General features: G+C 39.1%; 1 protein-coding gene across 1 annotated transcript in view; it reads right to left on the reverse strand.

The window, feature by feature from the left end:
• PRRC1 (proline rich coiled-coil 1) overlaps positions 1-23,040 on the reverse strand; it is a 45,084-nt gene that overhangs the window by 4,699 nt on the left and 17,345 nt on the right. The window contains exons 7-8 of the mRNA XM_036118379.2: positions 20,097-20,200; positions 9,358-9,460 (exon numbers count right to left, since the gene is read on the reverse strand). Of these exons, the coding sequence (XP_035974272.1) occupies positions 9,358-9,460; positions 20,097-20,200 (207 nt within the window). The remainder of the gene's footprint in view (positions 1-9,357; positions 9,461-20,096; positions 20,201-23,040) is intronic.

Genomic DNA, 23,040 nt, shown 5'->3' on the forward strand with positions numbered 1-23,040 from the left:
GCCCAACCAACTGAGCCACCCAGGTGCCCTCTTCTCCCTCCTTTTATTTGCGAATGCTGAACCACCCTCGCATCCCGGGGATAAATCCCACTTGGTCGTGGTGGATGATCCTTTTAATGTACTGTTGGATCCTATTAGCTAGGATTTTGTTGAGGATTTTGGAATCCATATTCATCAGGGATATCGGTCTGAAATTCTCCTTTTTGATGGGGTCTTTGCCTGGTTTGGGGATTAAGGTAATGCTGGCCTCATAGAATGAGTTTGGAAGTTTTCCTTCTGTTTCTATTTTTTGAAACAGCTTCAGGAGAATAGGTATTATTTCTTCTTTGAGTGTTTGGTAGAATTCCCCAGGGAATCCATCAGGCCCTGGCTGCTTGTTTTTTGGGAGGTTTTTGATCACTGCTTCAATCTCGTTACTGGTTATTGGTCTATTCAGGTTGTCAATTTCTTCCTGTTTCAGTCTTGGCAGCTTATAGGTTTCCAGGTAGGCCTCCATTTCATCCAGATTGCTCAGTTTATTGGCATATAGTTGCTGATAATAATTTCTAATAATTGTTTCTATTTCCTTGGTGTTAGTCGTGATCTCTCCCCTTTCATTCATAATTTTATTAATTTGGGTCCCTTCTCTTTTCTTTTGGATAAGTCTGGCCAGTGGTTTATCGATCTTATTAATTCTTTCAAAGAACCAACTTCTAGTTTCATTGATCTGATCTACTGTGTTTCTGGTTTCTAATTCATTGATTTCTGCTCTAATTTTAATTATTTCTCTTCTAATACGTGGCTTAGGCATCGTTTGTTGCTTTTTCTCTAGTTCTTTAAGGTGTAGAGTTAGTTGGTGAATTCGGGATTTTTCTGTTTTTTTGAGTGAGGCTTGGATGGCTATGTATTTCCCCCTTAGGACCGCCTTTGCAGTATCCCATAGGTTTTGGACCGATGTGTTTTCGTTCTCATTGATTTCCATGAATTGTTTAAGTTCTTCTTTGATTTCCTGGTTGACCCAAACATTCTTGAGCGGAGTGGTCTTTAGCTTCCAAGTGTTTGAATTTCTGCCAAAGTTTTTCTTGTGATTGAGTTCCAGTTTTAAAGCATTGTGGTCTGAGAATATGCAGGGAATAATCTCAATCTTTTGGTATCGGCTGAGACCTGATTTGTGACCCAGTATGTGGTCTATTCTGGAGAAAGTTCCATGTGCACTCGAGAAGAATGAGTATTCTGTTGTTTTAGGGTGTAATGTTCTGTATATATCTATGAGGTCCATCTGGTCCAGTGTATCATTCAAAGCTCTTGTTTCCTTGTAGATTTTCTGCTTCGATGATCTGTCCATTGCTGAGAGTGGAGTATTGAGGTCTCCTACAATTAACATATTATTAATATGACTCTTTATTTTGGTTAACAGTTGGCTTACGTAGATGGCTGCTCCCATGTTGGGGGCATAGATATTTACAATTGTTAGATCTTCTTGTTGGATAGACCCTTTAAGAATGAGATAGTGTCCTTCTGTGTCTCTAATTACAGACTTTAGTTTAAAATCTAATTTGTCTGATATAAGAATTGCTACCCCAGCTTTCTTTTGAGGTCCTCTGGCATGGAAGATGGAAGATGGATCTCCATCCCTTCACTATCAGTCTGGATGTATCTTTACGTTCAAAATGAGTCTCTTGTAGGCAGCCTATGGATGGGTCCTGTCTTTTTATCTAATCTGCAACCCTGTGCTGTTTTATGGGAGCATTTAGGCCATTCACGTTGAGAGTGGTTATTGAAAGATATGAATTAATTGTCATCATGTTGCCTGTGAAGACGTTGTTTTTATAGATTGTCCCTGTAAATTTCTGTTGTATATCACTCTTGGGGTCTTTCTTCTTTTATAGAACCCCCCCTTAATATTTCTTGCAGGGCCGGCTTAGTGGTCACATATTCTTTCAGTTTCTGCCGGTCGTGGAAGCTCTGCATCTCTCCATCCATTCTAAATGACAGCCTTGCCGGATAAAGTATCCTTGGCTGCATGTTCTTCTCATTTAGTACCCTGAATATGTCTTGCCAGGCCTTTCTGGCTTGCCAGGCCTTTCTGGCTTGCCAGGTCTCTGTGGATAGGTCTGACGTTATTCTGATGTTCCTCCCTCTGTACGTAAGGAATCTCTTCCCCCTAACTGCCCTTAGGATGGTTTCCTTGGTTCTAAGATTTGCAAGTTTTACTATTACATGCCGGGGTGTTGGCCTGTTTTCCTTGATCTTGGGAGGGGTCCTCTCTGCCTCTAGGACTCGAATGTTTCATTCCCCAGATTAGGGAAGTTCTCAGCTACGATTTGCTCAAATACATCTTCTAGTCCTCTCTCTCTCCACTCCCTCCGGGATTCCAATTATTCTGACATTGGAACGCTTCATGGTGTCACTTATTTCTCTGATTCTATTTTCATGGATTCTGAGTTGTTTTTCCCTGGCCTCCTCTTTTCCCTTTTTATCTATTATATTGTCTTCCAGATCGCTTATTCGTTCTTCTGCCTCACTTACCCTAGCTGTTAGATTATCTAGATTGGATTGGATCTCATTGATAGCATTTTTAAGTTCTGCCAATTCAGCTTTCATTTCTGCTCTTAGAGACTTTATGTTACCATTAATTCATTTCTCCATTCTAGCTATTGTCTTCACCATTGCTAGCCTGAATTCCATCTCTGACATCTTGGTTAGATCTGCATCCATTTGTAAATCTGCAGCGTAAATCATAATCTCTGAGTCTTTTCAATCTTGGGGGTTCCTCCTCCTAGTCATTCTGTTGATGGGTGTTTGAGGGAATGTATAGAGTCCCAATTATTGACCAGAACCCAAGCAAGATGCACCTGTTTTCTCAGGACCTTAGGGTTGCTAGCCTCTTGTTTTCCCAGCCTGTCTTCTGGGGGAGGGGCCTGTGTTACTCAGGCAACCCTATTTGGGCAGAGTTGCCCTGCCCCCCTGTGGCAGGGGATGGACTCAGTGGGAATCAGTTTTGGGGGCTTTTGTCCTCTGGCGGCTTTCCCTGGTGGCTTTCCACGTCTCTTCCGCGAGTCAGAGCAGAAGAGACCGTTTCCAACCCTCTGCCTCAGAGCAGAGAGATTGCAGTCTGTTCTTCAGTGAGCTCTCCAGGCCACACTGTCTCCATTTCTGTCCATGCTGCTATAAACTGCAGCGTCCTGGGTTGTGTGCCCCTCCGCGGTGCTCCCAGTCCTGCCTCCAGGTCGGGGCACGTCTCTGCCCTTTGTGCTTCTAAAACTGCCAGCCGCTCCGGGTTTCTGCCCCGGGGGCTGCCCTCAAGTCCCTTCCCCGCCGCTACCGGTCAGCGAGTCTGTGCCCCGTCCCCAGCGTGTGAGGCTGTCACTCACCGGCAGTGTAGGATCCCCACATCCAGGCACCCTCCCGCTGCCGTTTATCCTCCGATATCTGCCCAGGGAATCACGGCTCCCTGCTTCGTACCTCAGAACCAACTGCCTGCAATATTCTGTTTGTAGAGACCCAGATCCTCTTACATCTCAGGCTGATTTCGTGGGTGCTCAGAGTGGTCTGGTAGATATCCAGCTCAATTCCGGGGACCAGCTGAAATAGGGTCCCCTACTCCTCCACCATCTTTCCTCTCCCCCTTCATTGACATCTTTACCTATACACTGTCTACTTCATTAGGTGTCTGAGGTTCTAATGTTTGATCAGTAGGTCTGATTTTTGTGTTGATTTTCCAGCACATACATATTCTAATCAGCTAACAGTTAACAGCATGGTAGCTATTTCTAGCAAACACATTTCAATTCTATTGAAATCCTTTTCTCTCCTTTAGTATGTTCAAGTTTGAACTGCGTAAATTGGTGAGTTATTGCTTGAACCATCAGGCCGTTTCTGGGATAAACCAATCTTGGCCAGGCTGTTCTGTTCGTGATAGTGTGATTTACAATTAAAAATACATACACCTGACCCTTGAACAATGTAGGGGTTAGGGAGAGTGACCACCTGGTGTAGTTGAAAATCCACACTATAACTTCTGACTCCCCCAAAACTTAATTACTAATAGCCTACTGTTGACCAGAAGCCTTAGTGATAAGTCAATTAACACCCCCTTTGTATATGTATTATATACCATATTCTTAAAGTCAGCGAAGCTGCAGAAAAAATGTTAAGAAAATCAAAAAGAGAAACTACCAAGTACTTTACTGTAAAGAGTCTGCTTATAAATGGACCTGTACAGTTCAAACCCATGTTGTTCAAAGGTCGGTTGTATCTGGTCTTCCCACCCACTCCCAGCTCTGGGACAGGAAGAGAGGCTGCAAGTTGATTAAATAACCAATGATGAATGATTGAATCAATCATGACTATACAGTGAAGCCTCCAAAAAAACCTCAAAAGGATGGAGTTGGGAGAACTTCTGGGTTGGTGAACATGTGGAGTTTCAGGCAGAGTGGCAGGCTAGATAGCGCACGGAAGCTCTGCACCCTTTCCCGGGATCCTGCCCTCTGCAGCTCTTCCATCTGGCTGTTCCCGAGTTCTGTCTTTTCATAATAAATAAGCAACCTAGTGAGTAGAGAGCCTTCCTGAGAAGGAGGCGGTTGTCAGAACCAATCTGTAGAACCAGTTTATCACCTGGACTTGTCACTGGCATCTGCGATGGGGAGGGGGCAGTCTTGTAGGACGGAGTCCTCATTCTCCAGGTGTAGAGTCAGAATTGAGATGAAATGTCTGACACCAGCTAGTATTGTGGTGTGGAAAAACCCCTCCCACACATAGGAATTGGGTCTGAAACCTCAATAGTTGGTGTCAGAAGAGGTATTTGGCTAGACCAGCCCTGGCTCGTTGAAATGTGTAGCTTATGAAGAGCAGGGAGGAAAGGATGAGGTCTGAAGAACCTTTGGTTGCTGGGTGGTCACTGCTGGAGTGGAGCAGCATCTGGGCTGCACTCTGTCACTAAAGGTAGAGTTAACAATGGAAATTAGAGATGGAGCCATCTCCTGGAAAGCTGGTTTACGGAATACATAAAAAAATGCAAACTATTAAGAAAAAGGCAACAGTCCAACACTTGGTGGTTGTTATCTACCATAGCTAAAGTAAAAGTAAAAGACACTGCTGGATGCTAGCAGGGACTAATTCTCTGTGCCATTGCCCCATGTGGAGCTTAACTGAGGAATATGGCAAAAATCTGAGTGTGCCTGGAGGGACCTCTACTGGGGCTTGGGAGTAGAATATTTCCATCTGGGGGGCATTTACTAGTAGACATTATTAAAGCTACCCCTTTCACTGAAGGACATAAAATGATTTTGAAATGTGAAATACCCATAATGTCTAGGATGGTGTTGGAGAAACATCCTAATAGGGATGGCAGTGGTTTATGTAGAGGGTCATGATGCCTAGGGAGACAATCATGAACAAGGCACCTCTTTTTCTCTAGGACTCACTTTGAGGCCATGGGAAAAGCTGTAAGAACCAACTGCCATGTAGACAGTGCCCTGTGAACAACTCTCAACAACACAGAGCTAGCTGCTTGGTTTGTGGACAGCAATTCCAAGGTGAGCAGACAACAGTGTATATGGAAGGCCACCACCCTGATGGAGAAAGGCTAAAAATAATCACCTCTGCATGCTGAAATGCACCCTATTTTCTCAGCAGTGATAGAAAAAATGCCCCATGTTTCGGTTTTTACTGACTCAGAGGCAGCGGCCAATGGTCTGGCCACACGGTCAGGCAGGAAGGTGCAATGGGAACATAATGTATTAAAATGATGCCCCTATGGGGCACAGCCCTGTGCAAATCACTCTGAGAATTTGAGGGTACAGTGAAGTAGGACACGATCCCATTGGAACTTCCAGGTGAGTGTAACGGACAAGCCAATATCCCTGCCTTAGGTGGCCACCTGGGTCCACAATAAAAGAACCAAAATAGAAGATGATATTGTAGCAATGTGGATGGCTGAGCATCCTCCCTTCAGCGCAGGGAACACACGTGACAACTCATTGTACTCTGACCGAGAATGGAACCGGGCAGTCAAAAGCCTAGTGGGCTAAAGTGGGGCCGAGAAAGGCATGAAGCTGCTGGCTTACGTGACTTCAGGAGTGTGACACACAACATGAGTGGGATGAAAAGGAGTGTCCCTACTGGACACATCCCTCTGTTTTCCTGTGGATCGGGGGCAGGGGCTGGCCAAGGATGATGGTAATGACTGTGCAATTCTGGCAAAGGGAGGAAGGCTGCTGATAAAGTGACCTTTTTCCTTCCCCAGATCACGTCAACTTCTCCTTCCCCCTATGTGATGTTGCAGATGTGGGAAACAGATGATTAGATGATGATTCCTAAGCAAGAAATGGTTAAGTCTGTTTTTAACCTTTATGTTACACTTCCTAAGGGCCTGAGGGGCAGGATGTGCCTCTCTCTGTGGCAGAACTGGGGCCACAGCGCAGGCAGCGACCCGGCCTGTGGCGGAGCTGGCTCACTGCAGGCGTGCGTCCTTCCATCGCACCTCGCTCGAGTGGGCTTTGCAGAGACTGCATTTTTACAGAGACCTCTGTCAACAGAGTTGCTACACACCTTTCCAACAGCATTTGTTCACTTCTGGTCATATCCAGGTTATTCTCAGAATATTTCAAACTTTTTCCTTATTTATTACAGTGATCTGTGGTTGGTAATTACAACTTGCTGAAAGCTCAGATGATGGTTAGAATTTTTAGCAATAACATTTTTTAATTAAAATGTGAACTTTTTAAAATATGCTATTTCAGATTTAACAGACTATAGTATAGCATAAACATAACCTGTATGCACTGAGAAACTGAAAATAAATACATTTGCCATGCTTCATTGTGATACTGGCCTGATCGTCTCCACGGTTGGACCCAAACCTGCAGCGTCTGAGCGGTGCCTGTAGTTCGGCCAGAAGTGGACTGAGTGGGGAGGCACTCGCAGCCTAGACTAGTAGTGCTGCCTCCAACAAGACGAACACAGACTAAAAGTAACGTGCGTCCAACAGGTAGAAAAGTTTGGGTATAGATTGAAAAAAGGATAACCTGTAGCTGTGGGTAAAGGATTGAATTAATGGGTTATATAATGAGGGAAACGGAATGTTACGCTAACCCTCAAAAGAGACTCAGGATAAGAGATGACACGGTCTCTTTGCTCAATTACTCCACCTGTGTACAAGGGTGAAGCCGTATTACTGATCCCACTCCTGTTTTAGGAACCTGACAAAATAGAACAGAAGGCTGCAAACCTGAGTGGCCTTTCCCTGGGACACATTCTGACAGGATGTGATGACAGACTGGATAGTTATCAATTACTGACTTAACGTGCAAGTTATCTTTTGACCTTTGTGATTATTCTGCTATAAGGAATTTGTGTTTGAGGACCAGGGCTGGAGTGTAATGCTATGGTTTATAATAAGGAATACATATTTGATCTTGGACCTCAGTTTGTGGCACAGTACTCCTAACAACCTTGTAATTTTTTAAGCAGGGAGAAAGACAAAGGTGTCTTTTGTTTCAATGAGGTGACATCCTTAAGGATGGGTGCCAAGGAAAGCCACCATGTGATTAGACGGCTGGAACTTTCTGTCTCATTCTCCCCCACAAGTCGGGGAGGGGTGTGCAGGTGGGAGAGGGTCTGGAGGTTGACCCAGTCAACAAATGCCACTGATTCAATCATGCCTATGTAACAAAGTCTCCATAAAACCCCAAAAGGATGGGGGATGGGTTTGGGAGAGCTTCTGAGTTAATGAACATGACAGATTTGCGAATAACGAAGGGTTCAGAGGGCATGGAAGCTCTGTCTCCCTTCCCCATACCTTGCCCTTTGCATCTCTTCCAATTGGCTATTATGAGCTGCTCTAGCAAATTAATTGAACCCAAGGAGAGAGGGTCATGAGAACTTCTGGTTTATAGCCAAACAGCTAACAACCTGAACTTACGATGTCTGAAGTGGGTGGCAGGGGAGACAGTCTCACACCTGTAGGATCCGATGCTATCTGCAGGTTAGGGTTAGAGATTCTACAGGTGTAAGACTGTTGAAATGCAGGACACCCAGCCAGTGTTGGAAAATTGCTTGGTGGCACTGGGGGGGGGAACCCCCCCATATTATAATTGGTTCTAGAACCTTTGTAATGTTCTTGTAATATAATTTTAAATTTTATCTATTAATTGTACTATTAATTTTGACATTTAGCTCTGAAGTGATAGTATACTGTAATTTTTTTGGGGGGGTAGTTTAGTCTCATAAAATAAAATGGAAAACTTTATCAATATTTTCAGAATGGAAGAAACTGACAATATTTGCTGTCTCTGAAGTCAGAGTCAGTTTCATGTGGTTCAACCTAAATGGCAATTTTTATTTTCCTAGAAAATCAGCCACTTCATCTAATTTCTTGATGTAATAGAATAGTATTCACTGAAAATCACCTTCATATTGGGATGAGTTTAATGTTACCATCTATAAATTTCTCTGAACTTTTGAGAGGAAATTATAAAAATTAAGTAAAAGGTTCAATAAAACTTAAAAATTCCAAGCATGAATTCTTCAGCCTCATGGAAACTGTAAAGCCCTAAGAGAGCCACTGGTTGCTTTCAGGGATTCTATAAACATAAAAGCCAAATTTATACTTGAGAACGTACATGTAGTTTCTTGGGAGAGAATCCAATAGCTTTTATCAGATTCTCAAATGCCTAAGACCCAAATCACTTTAGGAGACAGTTTTGAAATGACATTTAAGAACAAATGTGATGAAAATTTTATGAAATGGAAGAAAGGAAAACGTCAACAAAATGCCCTTTTACATGGAGTACTAAGGCTCCCACGTAAACCAATATTTACATTCTATTTTGTTCAAGAAAGGATGAAAGGTAAGGAACCAATCATTATACATGATGCTTCCATTCTTCTAAAAACTATGTGACAGGTAAACTAAGAGTTAGTTATGCTTTCAACAAACCTAAAGACATGTGCTTTTCCTGTAAGGTTTCTCAACAGGTTTCCACTTGTTAACAAAAGATGAACAAATAGACAAAGACAAAAGATCCGGAAGTAATGGGGGAACCAAAATGGTAGATAATGAAAAGTAAACAGACCACCAGTAGAAGAGGTAAATCGTTTTTCTGCTCTTACAGTAGTGAACAGAATCATAAAAACAAGAGGAAAATAGTGATTAAGCCTGTCACGTATTACCTTTTCAAAGACAGCTGGAAGAGAAAAGGAGGAAGGTACTCAACAACATGAAAGAAATTGGAAACTGAAAAGCAAAGAGAAAAGGCTGAAAGTGAAAAGAAGCCGCAAAATCAAGAATACGTACGGCCTATCTCACACAAACTTGTATTCTGAAAACAGTATTTCAAGTTTCTCTGGAGTATGATGTAAAAGGAGAAAACGAACCTGCTGTACAAATTCCAAAGGCACGGGTGTGGCCTGTGTAAAGGTCTCTAGGTGAATGCCATGGACGGGGTCCTCCACTATCAAACAGCCAATGTCAAACCACCTGCAACAGAATGATGAGGACTGAGTTGTTTGTTTATGTGCCAAATAAAGGTTACAGTGACCAGACAGAACAAACCCAAACAACAACTAGTATCATTCAGATAAAACATTAGAGTTCAAAAAGGAAGTGTTTTTTCTAATCAGTTTTCAAGAGGATAATCCATGAAAAGTATATATAAAATGACCTGTTGGCTTAATTCCAAGAGGAGGGAGGACAACAACAAAGAAAAAACACCTAAAACTTATCCACGTAAAGTTTTCCTCGCTGAGACTGAGGGAGGATGGAGAGAGGAGGATTCAAAAAAGCAACAGATAGTTACTCATCTGAATATGCAAATACTTGATCACGGGTAACTTTTTAAAAATGTCACTTGCTAAAATACAGGAAATTTTATTTTACCATCTCTATGGTTACTATGTAGCCCACTTGCAAAGTTACTAGCAAATTAAGCTCATTCAGAGGAAATAACAAATCTTATCTCTATTCTTGATAATGTCTTTGAAAACACTTCATGAAATCAAGAAAACTTTCTTCCATTTAAAGTTACTCATAAATTATAAAAATACATTTTATAATTGCCTTAAGTCATCTGTAACGCCACTAGCATTTTAGCTAACCAGAATTATGCAACCACCAGATGCCAGGAAATCATGAGTTTGGATAACAAGAGGATATATAGAGCAAAAAAAGTTGTCTATTTTTAAAAATATGTAGATCTAATGAAATGTGATAAAATACGAAATGAATTAGGTAACTTCTATTTACATATTCAAAGAAAGAGCAAAGTAAAATACAAAATGACAGTTTTGCTGAGAATTAAAATGATAGCAGGTAATGTCTGTAGTATTCCTATCCTAAAACTTGGTTTCAAATAAACAACATTAAATAAGGACATGAATTTTATTTGGCATATTAATCAGTCAGTAACTTGTGTATAATGCAGATAGTAGAGAACAATCGTGGTGATTAAGCTGTCAGGCATGGACTTCCTGAAAAGCAGACTCACGGAAGGTAAAAGTCCCTTCCGTGATGCTGGTGAATACACATTAGAAGAACTCGAAGGTCCTCTTTGTTATCTGAAATTGTCGTGCTCTTGACCATATGAACTGGAATATCCCATTTAGTAGCTAGAACTGCAACCACGGTCATGCCCATGAAAACCTCTACCATTTCTCTCACTAGTGCTGCTGGCTAGGGAAACCTTGGGCTCGGCTCTCCTCTCCTCGTTACTGTCCTTCAACTCCACGGGCACGCCCCGCCCCACCCCACATTCATGGACAGTCACTAAGGCTCTGTCTCCCTCCCTTTCCCTCTCCAAGCAGCTGCTGAAAGAACTCTGACCGATCCCACAGGGGTCACTTTGACTAAAAAAGGGCTTAAGAAGAACTGTGGTTCCAAGATGCTTGGATTTCATTTACCAGCAAAAATCTCATAACAGAATGTGGGAATTGCCACTCTGTTTTACAAAAGATAGATCATCTACCACCATCGGTCAATTCTCAGAAAAAAGGACATTTTAACACACCATGCACACAACCTAAGATTTTTCAACTTGGTGGGTTAACCTCAGAATAAGGATAGTCCATGCTTACACAGGCTTTTGTCCAGGTAAGGTACACGTCATGTTAGTTTTTCTCATATAGCATGGACTGATGCAGAATTCAAAGACTGGCAGGTCTGTCCTAGCTCTATTCTTTGTTAGGGCTAAACCCATTTTGGGATCTCTTCTTTTGGCTGTCTGGCTCTTCCTGGATTAGTTTCTTCTCCGTTGTAAGCATGTTTTTGACTTTATCTTCTGTGCACTTATTTCCCACAGGACCACGGCAGACAGAAGAGCCAAAGCAGGAATGATCAAGCGGTATGGATCCTGGCTTTGCTCTCCATTCACATGTCCTCACTCTTGCTCCTCTGTACCTTCCTGTCACAGCCCTTCCATTCTCTCCTCTTTAATCCACACTAGACACCAGGCATTTCCTAATACTAGAGTTTACCCTTGAACAATGTGGAGGTTAGGGTTGCTGTGACCCCCTGGTGCAATCAAAAATCTAACTTTTGACTCTCCAAAAACTTCTAACAGCCTACTTTTAACCAGAATTCTTACTGATAACAGTCTATTAATACATATTTTGTATGTAACATATAAAATATACCGTATTCTTACAATAGTTAAGAAAACCACAGGAAGAAAAAATACATCTTTAGTACTGAACTGTATCAGAAAAACCCAGGTAAGTGGATCTGTGCAGTTCAAATCCATACTTTTCAAGAGTCAACTGTTTTTTACTATCCCTAATCTTCCTAATATGCTACTGTACTTGTCAAAAGGCATTTGGTAGGAAAAAATACCACATACCACATCTAGGTATGATGGGACAGTTGATGGCAGATCAATGCTCCCAATGAAAAGCTGGATGAGGTACACAGTTCCTGCATCTAAAGGTGTCAAAGAGCCAATTGGGGCAGGAGGACAAAATGGAGTAACACTGGGGATGGGGAAAAGCTTTCAGAGTGAGGTGAAGACCTTCAGCTGGACCTGAGTGCCACCCAGCCTGAACTCAGCAACTAGACGAGAAGTGAAGGAAACCCACCACTAACACCTCCCTAAAGGTAGGGAAATGGTTAGAATTTTCTCTGGGGTTGGAGGTGCTCAGGAGCACCATGGTTTATGTTCCCTTTCCACCCTGACAATACAGACAGGAGCAGAGTCGGGCATTCTAGCCGGCCGGCTACTTCAGTGATCCCTGTGCCCCTAGCGCGCGCACACCAGCTCAAGTCAGCCCGCCACGGCGGCCCCAGCACCGGGCACAGTGGGACACCCCAAGGCTCGTTTACACACATCGACTGCACAGGGAACATCCCTATGAAAGGTCACCCTTTCAAGACTGGGAGAGCTAAGTGTTTTACCTAAATCACAAAGTCAAAATGAGGAGACAGGACTATGCTTAAATGAAACAGAGATTCAGTCTACTGGATAAAGAGTGCATAAATTCAGAAAATATAAAAAAGCCAATCAGAGTTAAATACAATAAGTGAAATGACAAATACACTGGAGGGAATCAGCAGCAAAGAAGAAGACGTGGCAGAACAGTGATCTGGAAGACAGGGTATCATAAAGCAACCAAGCTGAAGAGCAAAAAGAAAAACAAAATGAAGATAGGTTAAATGGTCTCTGGGACAACATTAACCATACTATATATATACTCGCATTATAGGGGTCCCAGAAAAGAGAGAGAAAGGAGCTAAAAACTTCCCTAACCTGGGGAAGGAAACAGAGATCCAGGTCCGAGAATCACCACCCAAAGTAAGATGAACCCAAGGAGGTCCACACCAAGAAACATAAACAGAATATCAAAAAATAAAGAGAGGATCTTAAAGCCATCAAGAGGTAAGCATCTAGTTATAGACAATACAAGGGAAACGCCATAAAGCTACCAGCAGATTTCTTAACACAAATTTTGCAGAACAGAAGGGACTGGCATGATCTAGTCAAAGTAGAAAGAGAAAACCTACAATCAGGAATACTCTACCTGAAGAAGAGGTAAGTAATTGATCACCGCTAAACCAACCTTTTAAGAAATGTTAAAAAGACTTTTCTAAGAAAAGAAAAGGCCATGCCTAGAGGTTAAAACTAGAAAAGGAAAAAATTTCACAGGTAAAAGCAAACACACAGTAAAGGAAGTAGATCAATCACTTACACAGACAGCTATTGTGAACATTAAAAGGCAAAAGTAGTAAAATCAATTATATCTACACTAATTACTTAAGATTCAGAGATTCACAAAATAAAAAGATACAAAATATGACATCATATACATAAAAGGTAGAGGAATGAGTAAAGTGCTTTCTGAATGTGTCTGAACTTAACAGATCAACTTCATAGACTGCGTAACTTAAAATGTTATATAGGAATCTCATGATAACTACAAACCCAAAGCCTATTATAAATACACAAAAAATAAAACAACATAATACTACAGAAAGCCATCAGTCACAATAAAAGAGAAGGGAACATGGCAGAACTACAGAAACTACAAAACAATGAAATGGTGGTGAAGTCTGCACCTATCAGTAATTACTTCAAATGTAAATGTCTAAATGCTCCAGTCAAAAGACATAGGGTGACTGGATAAAAAACAAGACCCATCTATATGCAGCCTAAAAGACACTCACTTTATACCTACAGACACACGGAGACTTTTAAGTGAAGGGATGGAAAAAGCTATTTCATGCAAATGGAAGCAAAAAAAACCAAAAACTGGGAAGCATGACATGTATCAGAGCAAACAGATTTTGAAACAAAGACTATAATAAAAGACGAAGAAGGCATTACATAATAATAATAGTAATAATGGGATCAATCCAACAAGAGAGTAGAATAATGGCAATTATATGTGTACCCAACACTGGAATATCTAAATATGCAAAACAAGTATTAGCAGATCTCAAGGGAGAAAGTGACAGTAAAACAGTAACATTAAGGGATTTTACCCCTCCCCCACTTATATCAATGATGGATAGATCATCCACACAGAAAATCAGTAAGAAAATGGTGGCTTTCAACCAGATGGATTTATTAACACATCTATATACAACATTCCTTCCAAAACCAACTGAAGACATTCTTTTCAACAGCAAATGGAATGTTCCCAGGATAAATCATATGTTAGGCCAAAAACAAGTCTCAATAAATGTCAGAGAATAAAATCCTATCAAGCAGCACCTTTTCCTACCATAAGGCTATCAAACTGGAAATCAATTACAAGGGAAAAAAAACTAGGAAAAACAGGAACACATGGAGGCCAAACAATATGCTACTTACTAAACCAAAGGGTCAACACAGAAATCAAAGAGGAACTCGAAAAATCCTTGGAAACAATTGAAAATGGAAACCCAACGGCTGAAAATCTTTGGGACACAGCAAAAGCAGTTCTAAAAGCCTACCTCAACTAAAAAGTTCCACCTTACAACCTCACAGACCTAGGAAAAGAACAAACAAAGCTCAAAGATCATAGAAGGACAAAAATAATAAAGATCAGAGTGGAAATAGAAACCAAAAAAAAAATCAAGAGCTACTTCTTTGAAACCATAAACAAAATCAACCTTTAGCCAGACTAATCAAGAAAAAAGTCAAAAAATTTTAAGAGATACTTGTGAATACTATGAAAAATTATATGCCACCAAACTAGACAACCTGGAAGAAATATATACATTCCAAAAAACATACAAGACTGAATCAGGAAGAAACAGAAAATGTGAACAGATTATTTACTAGTAACAAAACTAAGTAATCAAAAAGCCCCCAACAAACAAAATCCAGGACCAGGCAGTTTCACAAGAGAATTCTGAGTTATTTAGAGGTCTATCCAAAAAAACAGAATAGGAAGGAAAACTTCCAAATTCATTCCACAAGGCCAGCATTACCCTGATAGCAAAATTAGACAAGAACACTACAAAAAAGAAAGTTCTAGGCGAATATCCCTGATGAACACAGATGCAAAAATCCTCAAAACATTAGCATACCAAATTCAACAATACATTAAAATAATCACAACAATCGAGTGGGACTTATTCCAGGGATGCAAGACTGGTTCAACATTTGCAAATCAACGTGATATATCACATTAACAAAACCTGGGATAAAAACCATATGATCATTTCAGTAACTGCAGAAAGAGCACTTGATAAAATTCAACATCCGTTCATGATAAGAATTCCCAATAAAGTGGGTTTAGAGGGAACACACCTCAACATAATAAAGACCATATATGACAAACCCATAGGTAACATCATAATGGTGAAAAACCAAAAGATTTTCCCCTAAGACCGAGACAAAGATGTCCACTCTGACCACTTTTATTCAACAGAGCACTAAGCTCTAGCCACAGAAACCAGACAAGAAAAAATAAATAAAAGGCAACCTAATTGGGTAAGGAAGAAGTCAAACCATCAATAATGAAAGAGAATATGATACTATGTATAGGAAAACTTAAAGACGCCACCAAAAAACTAAAAGAACTAATAAACTCAGTGAAGTTGCAAGATACAAAATTCAACACATGGAAATTTGGTATATCTCTCTATACTAATAACAAAGTCGAAGAAAGAGAAATTAAGAAAACAGTCCCATTTACAAGTGCATCAAATGAATAAAATACCTAGGAATATATTTAGCAAAGGTGAAAGACCTGTACTCTTAAAACTGTAAGACAATGAAGAAAAAGGGAAGGTGACACAAATGGAAAGATATTCCATGCTTATGTAGTAAAATCAATAGCATTAAAATGTCCACACTACCCAAAACAATCTACAGATTCAATGCATCCCCTATCAAAATACTGGTAGTATTTTTCACAGAACTAGAGCAAATAATACCAAAATATGTATAAAACCACAAAAGACCTTGAATAGCCAAAGCAATCTGGAGAAAGAAGCTTTTCACCCTAGCATTCAAAGCTCTTCACACATCTGTCCCCAAACCACTTCTTGATTTCCTAAATCCAACAAATGATCAGCAAAGCTAATGTAACCACTGACCCCAGAATCCTCTTCATCATCTTCAAGCTTTTCTTCCACTCAGAATGTCCTATTCCTGCCACTTATCCAAATTTTACCTACTCTTCACTATCCCGTCCAAGTCCCAATCACTCACGAATCTCATCTGACGCTACCTCTACACTCAGTTATTTCTCCTCGAATTGTATATAACATTTCCTATCAGCAAAAAATTACACACTATTTTACGCAGTCACTTAAAACTGTTCATCTGTGTACATATTTTCTCCCAACTGGCCAACAGTATAACCTCAAAGTTGGAGAACATTTTTAATATACTATAGCCATAAAGCACCAGGCACAATGCTACTCAATACTAAATAAACAAAAAATGTAACAAAACCAAATGTGATTACAAAAGAGACCAATTTCAACAGTTGGGAAGCTCTTTCAGTATAAATAAATTCAACATGTTAAAAATAATTTCTTCCATAAAAAAGCCATCTAAAGTACAAAGCCCTTAAAGACCATAACGAATCCTATTCTCTGAATATTCTCCAAACTAAATAGATAAGCATCATTGCTAGATTTCAAACCTGGTGACTGCCACCAGGCTCTGTTGCCCATACCTTCCATTATGCCGAATAACTGCGTGAATGACTATGTTGGTTACTGGTGATCAATTACCTCTAAGCCAATACAACATTGTACATTGTATCCTCTTAAATTTAGTGCTGTCATATTCAGTGATTGTACACACAATCTTTTTTTTTTTTTTTTTAAAGATTTTATTTATTTATTTGACAGAGAGAGACACAGCGAGAGAGGGAACACAAGCAGGGGGAATGGGAGAGGGAGAAGCAGGCTTCCCGCGGAGCAGGGAGCCCGATGTGGGGCTCGATCCCAGGACCCTGGGATCATGACCTGAGCCGAAGGCAGACGCTTAACGACTGAGCCACCCAGGCGCCCATGTACACACAATCTTACAATGCAGGCATTACTATCTCCAGTTTATAATTAAAAAGGAGAAACCTGGGTAGAAATGTGAGCTGAGCTTTAGAGATCACACAGCTAGTTAAATGATATAGCTAGACAAGAATATAGTTTTCTCTAAAATAGGATACATTTTTTTACTAGGTATTCAGTGTCAGCCCCCCAGGACCAATTGTATTTTGCTCATAAGACAAACAAAAGGGTAAGCCTCTTACTGAATAATTATATGCCACCAAACTAGACAACCTAGAATACATGGATACATTTCTAGAAACATACTACCTACCAAGACTGAATCATAAAGAAATCAAAAATCTGAACAGATCGATTTCTAGTGAGGAGATTCTAGTTAGTAATCAAAAACCCCCCAACAAACAAAAGTCAGGACCAGACACCTTCACTGGTGAACTCTACCACACATTTAAAGAAAAATTACTACCAATGCTTCTCAAAGTCTTCCAAAACAATAAGAAAAGGGACACTTCCAAACTTGTTTTACAAGGCCAGCATTCCCCCTGATATTAAAATCAGACAAGGACACAACAGAAAAGAGAATCAAAGGCCAATTTCTATGAGAAACATGTAAGTAAAAATTTTCAACAGAATATTAAGGCAAATTCAACAATATATTAAAAGGATCATACACATGATTTAGGATTTATTCTACAGAGATGTAGATATGTTTCCACATCCACATATCAATGTGATACAACACATTAACAAAATCAAGGGCAAAAATCATACGATCATCTCAACAGATGCAAAAAAAGCACGTGATAAAATTCAACAACTGTTAATGATAAAAACTCTCCAAACAGGTTTAGAAGGAATGTACTCAAAATAGTAAAGGCCACATATGACAAGCCCATAGCGACTATCATATGCAACAATGAAAAGCTGAAAGTGTTTCCCCTAAGATCAGGAACAAGACAAGGATGCCCATTCTTTCCACTTCCATTATTCAATATGGTATTGAAAATCCTTACCAGAGCAATTAAGCAAGGAAAGCAAATAAAAGGCATCCAAATTGGAAAGGAAGAAGGAAAACTGTGACTAATTTCAGATGAAATGATGCTACATACAGGAAAACACTAAAAACTAAAAAAAAAAAGTTAGAACTCATAAATGAATTCAGTAAAGTTGCAGAATAAAAAATCAATATGCCAAAATCTGTTGCAATATCTATATACTAATAAACTATCAAAAAGAAAACAAGGAAACAATAGCACTTACAATCGCATCCAAAAGGAAGAAACACTGAGGAATAGATTTAACCAAGAAGGTGAAAGATCTCTACTCTGAAAACTATGACACATTGAAAAAACCTGAAAACTCAAATATATGGAAAAATATTCCAGACTCAGGGATTGGAAGAATTAAAATTGTTAAAATGTCCACACTATTCATAAAGCAATCTACAGATTCAGTGCAATTTCTATCAAAATTCCAACGGCAGGGTGCCTGGGTGGCTCAGTCGTTAAGCGGCTGCCTTCGGCTCAGGTCATGATCCCAGGGTCCTGGGATCGAGCTCCGCATTGGGCTCCCTGCTCCGCGGGAAGCCTGCTTCTCCCTCTCCCACTCCCCTGCTTGTGTTCCCTCTCTCGTTGTGTCTCTCTCTGTCAAATAAATAAAATCTTAAAAAAAAAAAATTCCAATGGCATTTTTCACAGAAATAGAACCCTAAAGTTTGTATGGAACCACAAGACCCTGAATAGCCAAAGCCATCTTGAGAGAGAAGCAGCATCACACTCTTTGATTTCAAACTATATTACAAAGCTATGCTCATCAAAATAGTATGGTATTGGCCTAATAATAGACACAAAGATCAATCCAACAGAATAGAGAGCTGAGGAATAAACCCACACATATGGTCAATTAATTTACAACAAAAGAGCCAGGAATATACAATGGGAAAAGGACAGCCTGTACAATAAATGGTGCTGGGGAAATTGGACTACTTACACCATACACAAAAAGTAACTCGAATGGATTCAAGACTTGAACTTAAGACTGGAAACCATAAAACTCCTAGAGGACAAGAGGGAGTAAGCTGCTTGATATCAGTCTTGGTGATAATTTTTTGGATTTGACACCAAAAGCAAAGGCAACAAAAGCAAAAATAAGTAAGACTACATCAAACTAAAAAGGTTCTACACAGCAAAGGAAACCATCAACAAAATGAAAAGGCAACCTACTAAAGGGGAGAAAACATTCACAAATCACATTCCTCATAAGGTGTTTAACATCTAAAATAGATAAAAAAACTTGAACTCAAGAACAAAAAAAACAATCCAATTAAAAAATGGGCAGAGGCTCTGAATAGTTTCCCAAAGACATAGAGATGACCAACATGTACATGAAAAGATGCTCAACATCACTCATCATCAGGGATATGCAAATCAAAACCATAATGGGACATCACCTTATACCTGTTAAGATGGCTATTACCAAAAAGTCAAAAAAATAAGTACTGGAAAAGATATGGAGATAAAGCAAGCCCTTGATGAGAATGTCAACTGGTACAAAACAATATGGAGGTTCCTCAAAAAATTAAATGAGCCATACTGATCCAGCAATTCCACTTCTGCGTATTTATCTGAGGGAAATGAGAACACTACCTTGAAGAGATATATGCACCCCCCCCAATCCATGTTCACTGCAGCATTATTTACAATAACTAAGACATGGAAACAACCTAAGTGTCTGTCAATGGAAGAATGAATAAAGAAAATGTGGTGTGTACAGACACACACACACACAATTATTCAGCCATGGAAAAAGAAGGAAATCTTGCCATTTGCAACAGTATGAATGGACCTTCAGGGCATTATACTAAGGGAAATAAGTCACAGAAAAATACTGTATGATCCTACTTTTACGTGGAATAAAAAAATATGAACTCACAGATACAAAGAACAGACTGATGGTTGGAAGGGCGGTGGGCAGGGGGGCAAGTAAAACGAGTGAAGGGTGTTGTTAAAAGAAACTTTCAGTTATAAAGTCAGTCATGAGGATAAAATGTACAGCACAGTGACTACACTTTATACTGTATTGTATATCTGAAAATTGCTAAGAGAGTAGATCTTGAGAGTTCTCATTACAAGAAAACAAATTTGTAATTATGTTAAAAAAAAAAAAAAAAGCCTCTTACTTGTCAGGTAGCAATTCCGCAATGAAGTTTTCTACTGACACAGCAGTCTGCTTTTCATGGATCACTCCAGTTCGACGCAAGCTGTCTATCCGTTCCTGGGCACCCTGAATGACAACCATGTAGGTTAGAAACCATTTCTAATTATTCAGTATTAAATATACTAATATGGTTATACAAGTAATACACAAATACATTTACACACGAACACCTATATACCGATTGTAAACATTCAAATACAGAAGTATAAAGAGTAAATAGTACAAAAGTCCAATTCATGTTCCCCTCAGTATTAACAGTTTATAGAGCATATTCCAAGTTATTCCCACATACACTATTATTTTGGTTGCTACTACGAAATGGATTTTTATATTAATGTGCTACTTGGTTATTACTAATAAAATGAAACTATGTACTTCTTAATGTTGATCTGCCAAGGGGATATCTTACTGATAAAAATCTTTTTTCAGTCCTAGTAGTTTTTAATTAATTTTCCCTTCAGGTATCTAGGTAGGCCATTGTATCAAAGTGAATGTTTTTTTTTTCTCTTGCTTCTTACTTCCTTTAAATATAGCCTTAAAATATGCACCAAAATGGCAGCTGATTTATATTTAACTGCAAATGTATACATTGCACCAAAACTTATTTACCATTTATGCAATAAAACTGAGGGGCTGAGAACCCTGTACAGATAACAAAATCATCAATACATTTCTTATGGTAGAAAACTACAAGTTTTTAGTAAAGTTGCTATTTACTACTTTATCTGAATCACTTCATAAACAGTGATCATAAGAGAAGTGACAGTAAGTGTTCAAAAAGCAAGACAAAATGCATTCTATTTTTGAATAAAACTACCATGGATAATACATTAGCCTACTTTTCCTATGGACAGCAGAGGTAAGTAGTGAATGAGAAAAAGTGGTCAATTCTCATCAAATGAAAATTTCAAAAGCTAGGACACTTCTAGAGACAACTGGACTTACTTCAGAGACAACAGAAATAAAGAAGAGAAGGTGACCAGTGCATGAAAATGGGTAAACCAATTTAAGACATTAGCTTATAAAGATTAAGGATGAAAGAAGATATGAATTAAGCTATACTAATATCGACTGTATTTTTGCTCACTCTTATCTCTCTAGTACCACGCACAACTGTCTAACCCTAGAGACATTCAGTAAGAAAATACTACACGAAGAAACGAAGAAGGGAAGAAATAAGGGCCTTCTTAAAAATTTTTATTACTCATGTTAAGAATCTGAATGATGTAAATCTACTAACAGTGAATGAGGAGGCAGCTGTTGAATTTGAAAGAAAATGTAACAGATAAGATGTTATACTGGATAATGTAAATTTGCCTCAATCATTTTCCTCCCAAGAGGAAATCAGTTATGGTTGAATTTTGATTATGAATAAGTTTAAATAAATGTTAATTCAATAAAAACTATTAGGGAGTTAGTGGGATATTTAAGAGATTCATCCCTAACTCTTTGAAGATATCTAAGCTAAGCACAACAACAAAATATTCCTAGATTTAATGTTTCCAGGAAACTAAGTTTGTTCATTTTTTACTATACAGCAACATAGGACTTTATATTTCATAAGGAAAATGAAGAGGGGGTTATATGTGCCTCTTCTCCTCTGATGTTAATTATGTGTGGCATCTTTTGGAATAGACACTTTAAGATCAATCCCTACCAATGTTTTGAGAATAAAATTTTAACTTTATTTTCAGAAGTGTAAGGAATCAAGAATTAGGTAGTTTTGAGGCCACACTGAAGTAATTCTCTCAAACAGAAGGATACAGAAAGGCCCCCAGAGCTTATCCTGTACTCTAAGAGTTTATACTAAGTGATTTGGTTTAATCAAAATTCCATGCTTCTTCTTACCTGCATATAAATATTACCTACATCTTTGGTAAAGTAAGTTATAAAACAGTGGTCATAACTATGACTGGCTCTGCAATGAAATTAACGGTTGGCACATAAGTTTCAGAAGCTCCCTAATGTTACTTATGGCAGATTTATTTCCTTAAACCTAAGTTTTCCTTCAAACAAAGTCTGATGGGGAGTAAAAAATCTGGGTTCAAATTTTAATATTCTAGGATTCTACATTATTTTTCTTCTCATTAGCTCCCTCTACTGCTTCTGAAAAAAACAGCTGATAAATTTGTAAATGATTTTCCTATGCATGCATCAGTTTCAATGAATTTTGATTTTAAGCTTTTATTTAAAATTATGGAAAAGAAACCCGAATATTTGAATTTGAAGGGCAAAAACCAACAGCAAAAATGAATCTGTCAAACACTAATAAAACCACCACATAAACCGAAGTATTAATATTACCCAGAAGATGAGGTTTTTCTTTTAGAAAAAAATCTCAGCCTTTTAAGAGCAGCACCTAATGATTTTAAGTATCTTCTATGTAATAATATTTAATGTAACAAAATATTTAAGACACATGTTTTAAAAACCATGAAAATTTTGAGTTATATTCCAAATATCACATGGTGATTTATCATCAAAAATTAATGACCTATCAGCTGACAACTCTGTCTGGTCCCTCTTCAGTTTTGATGAGAACCAACAACTGGAAACCATATGACTTGCAAAAAGGTTTTACCCAGTCATTATGTTATTTGTATTCCCAACATCAAAAACAATTTTGAACTGTCCCTTCAGATGACACTCAGGAGTCTTTCATGTTCGGAGGCAATGTATCACGTGAATATCTGGTGGGTAAGAGGTATGTTTCATTTCCCAAAGGGAGAGAACAGGGCTTCCTAAGGGGGAGATGGGAAAGGAGAACAAGTTGCCTTAATCACAGGTACATATGGGCAGAAAATTTTTAGGCAAGAGTACATATGGAAGCTGAAGAAGCTGGGTTCCTTAAAACTCTCTGGGTCTCCTCAGATCTTGTAAAATCTCTGTGTATCCAGAGGTACTTC

This window comes from Halichoerus grypus, chromosome 2 (assembly GCF_964656455.1).
Source record: "Halichoerus grypus chromosome 2, mHalGry1.hap1.1, whole genome shotgun sequence".
In the NCBI taxonomy this organism is placed as follows: Eukaryota; Metazoa; Chordata; class Mammalia; order Carnivora; family Phocidae; genus Halichoerus; species Halichoerus grypus.